General features: G+C 34.6%; 1 protein-coding gene across 1 annotated transcript; it reads right to left on the bottom strand.

The window, feature by feature from the left end:
• Window positions 1-1,469: 1,469 nt before the first annotated feature.
• LOC113766395 (F-box/kelch-repeat protein At3g23880-like) lies at window positions 1,470-2,639 on the bottom strand. The gene has a single exon (XM_027310591.1). The coding sequence runs from the start codon at window positions 2,637-2,639 to the stop codon at window positions 1,470-1,472; it is 1,170 nt and encodes a 389-aa protein (XP_027166392.1).
• Window positions 2,640-3,556: the final 917 nt, after the last annotated feature.

Here is a 3,556-nt window from a genome sequence, read left to right on the forward strand (position 1 = left end):
TTGGGTTCTTGGTCGAACGTGTGGACCAAATGGATTCGATCATGTATCAAAAGCCCAGGCCCGTCTAGCGACAGGCCCACTCCAAGAATCAATCACGCGGGACAAGACCAGGTTCAATTACTATTGAGTAAAAGCCCTCTAAAAGTTACTGCACCCTTAAAAAATATTGCTATGCACTAGCCCAGTTTTCCGATTATGATAAATTCTATTTTAAACCTACTCCTACTCTATACTGGGGGGAGAGGGGATCTAAAGAAATTCAATGAGAGATTAAATCACCACTGATCCAAATGGATACCTACGCACCCCTAACGAAATTTTCAACAAAGCCTGGACTTTTAGAATGCAAGCCAAGGGATTTGATCACTTGACTTATACTCAAATTGAGTTTTAAAACTCTCTTAAGGAGTAGTTGCTTCAATTCTACGAGTGTAACTGCTCTGAAAGTTATTGCACCCCCGGCAAATTCTGTTGCACTTAATGAAATCTTGAGAAAGTTTTCAATTGCAATTTAATTGATGTCTATTAAGATTTCACCAAGTATGATGCCCATAGTTTTGTTAAATAAAGCTACATTTTATAGATTCACAATGCTTGGTTTGTTCTTTGAATTAAATTTGGTGTAAATGTTGGATATTCAACAGTAAGTTTGCTGAAGAGTTATTGAACATCTTATGATAAAACAACATCTTCAACTTGATTCAGAAGCAAAATACTTACAAATTAACTTATGACGTGTGCTTTTCTAGATTGGACAAGGGGAAAAAGGGAACATTTTCAATTATGAGTCACGTAACCAAGCGGTAATATGTACATCTGCAATACCACCATTTGTTTGTTCAATCGCTATTCAAATAATTTTGATTTTGTAGAAGCCATAGCTTTCAAGTTTAGTGTCACTATCAATCCCAAGCACAATGCTGAAATTAATTGGAAATATGCCCCTGATTTTGAGCTAGAAACACATCAACAAGACTAAGTAAAACCAAACAAACAACCCTAGCTCACCATCTCGACAGATCCACTAGAAGAAAGAGAGTCAATTGACCTAACAAGACAACAAAACATTCCAGCACAACGTGGAATCTTGGACAGCATAAATTAATAGCTAAGGCAAAACAGACACTTCCAATAATTTCTTCTGAACAATTCAGCATGCCATTCATTCTCACCTTATTTTGTCATCCCTCAGAGAATCATTATTTAGACAATAATTGCAGCAAAAATTTGCTCAAGACTTCATATTTTGTGCTAGAAATTGATTCTTCAAAACTTTAAAAAAAAAAAAACATTAATTTTGATCTCAATTCGTGTCCAACAATAGTACCAAAAATATTCCGCAAGCAATTCTAATCCATGACCCAACTTTTACTGTTAATTATAGTAGCATCCAAATCTAGGAAAGACACACAAAAGGAAAAAGAAAGTACCATCTCCAAGACTGTCCCTTTTTCTGATGTAGCTGGTTCTCAATCCTGCTGCACCCAATCAACTGATTCTAGAGTCTCCTCATACACCAGAGGATAACCATCTAGGAGTTCGCGGTCTGGTGAGAGTTTAATTTTCTTCGATGAATTGTTTTTACAGTTGTAAACTTCTATTTCCCAAGCATTTGAGACCAAAATATCATCATCGGACACTGAAGAAAAAAGGGGGACAAAGCAACCTTGTATACCTTGTATACGAAATAAGGTAGTCCAGGACTCCTTTACACCATATTCTCTCATAATCAAAATGTCATTGGATCTAAAGTTGGATCCTGAAATACACATGCAAATACATCCGTCTAAGACGATTAGCCGTAAAAAAGGGGTTGCAAATCCTCCCTCATGTGGTGTAGTTTCAGGCATGGGAAATTTGTGAAATTGGTTTGTCGTTTCATCAAAATAAACAATGACAGTCTCATTGCCACTCCCCTCTTCAACTAACCAATGTAAATGGCCATTCACTAAAGCCCCTGATGCTAATGTAGTTCTTTGATTTCTGATTAACTTGTAGGGAAAATTAATATCGGTCCATTCGATTCGCCTCCTTAAACTAGCAACATAAACAAAACTGCTTACCCTTAAAGAACGATCCTCAACATAAGGATTAGTATCAATGATCACTGCTTTGTAATCATTAGAGGACTCATTGAAGCAAAGTCCCGAGGCTATACCAAAAAGATGATAAGAGGATCTCTTCATCAGACCATTAAGTTGGTGCAATTGTCTGCAACATCTTGTGGATGCATTCCACAGATATATGCATCCAGAAGTACAGAAGAGCAATAAACCATTGCAAGAACCAAGGAATTGAATAGTGTAACGCTCAGATGGAACCTTTACCGGGCAAGGAAGATCTTGGACAAAAAGTTCACAATCCAAGGAATAGAGCATTTTTCGTTTCTCGTCGAAATGAGTTCCGTCAAACTTCTCTGTGATCTGCGTGGTGCACATAATGGCCCGCTGTCTTCTTTTGGTAGAGAGTTTGAAAGTTGGATCTGATATTAAAGAATTCCATGGCTTGCATACCAACTTAAATTGCATGAGAATCCTCACTGGTAATCTGCGCAGTATCTCAATAATTATTTCCTCTGGAAAGTGAATATTCACCAGAAATTCCTTCGTTTCTTTTTCCATGTCAACGGTGGTCTCCATGGTAGTTCTGGGGCAAAAAGTTGTATACAGGAAAACAGCATCTTTTATAATGCAACAACTTGGAGAAAACCCTAATAGATTAAGAAAATTTTCAATTAAAATTAAGGAAGGTTCATGACAGACTAAAGCTTCTAAAAGTAAAAAATCATTGTCCATATAAAATTGTCAGAAAGTTTCCTTAATTACATGGAAAATTTTTAGATTAGGAAAGAAAAACAGAAAAGGAAATTACCAAAAAAACACCCTTTTTTATTGAAGGAAACTAACGCTTTTTTTCCTTCTTTCTAGCAATTATCCGACAGGCAGCAGCGGCTTTTGCTACTACTCTATCCTATTGCTATATATATTAAGTATTATTTTGAATCGTGAACTCTCAAAGAGTATAGATATATGAAGATGATACATGACGTGATTCTAAAGTTACAAACAATTCTCAATTGCTATTTTTTTAAATTTATCATTATCATATCTCTTTATCCCAATTTATTAGGTATTTTCACCCCTATTTTATAGATATTTTCTTAATTATTTAAAATCTCAAATGACATAAGTAACATTGAAAACAGTGTTATAGACATCTCTACAAGCATATACTTAGGTATTAATTTTATATACGGTGTATATACTGTCATCGCTAGATAGATGTTACATATGTTGAATTTGAATTTGAAATTTATATTTTATATATGTGATATTCATTTAATCATGATAGTATATATTGTCAGTATATATTAGATTAACTATAATATTACAAACCAATACTATAATATTATATGCATCCACAAGAAGTATATAACAATTTCCATCTTAATGTGTTGAATATTCAAAACAATTGTAAAAGTCTAAATGAACTAATGTCATTATTTATACTATTCTCTACCATAGATAGCCCAAAGCACAACTATAGGGTATGTTTC

Source organism: Coffea eugenioides, chromosome 3, assembly GCF_003713205.1.
Source record: "Coffea eugenioides isolate CCC68of chromosome 3, Ceug_1.0, whole genome shotgun sequence".
Taxonomy (NCBI): Eukaryota; Viridiplantae; Streptophyta; class Magnoliopsida; order Gentianales; family Rubiaceae; genus Coffea; species Coffea eugenioides.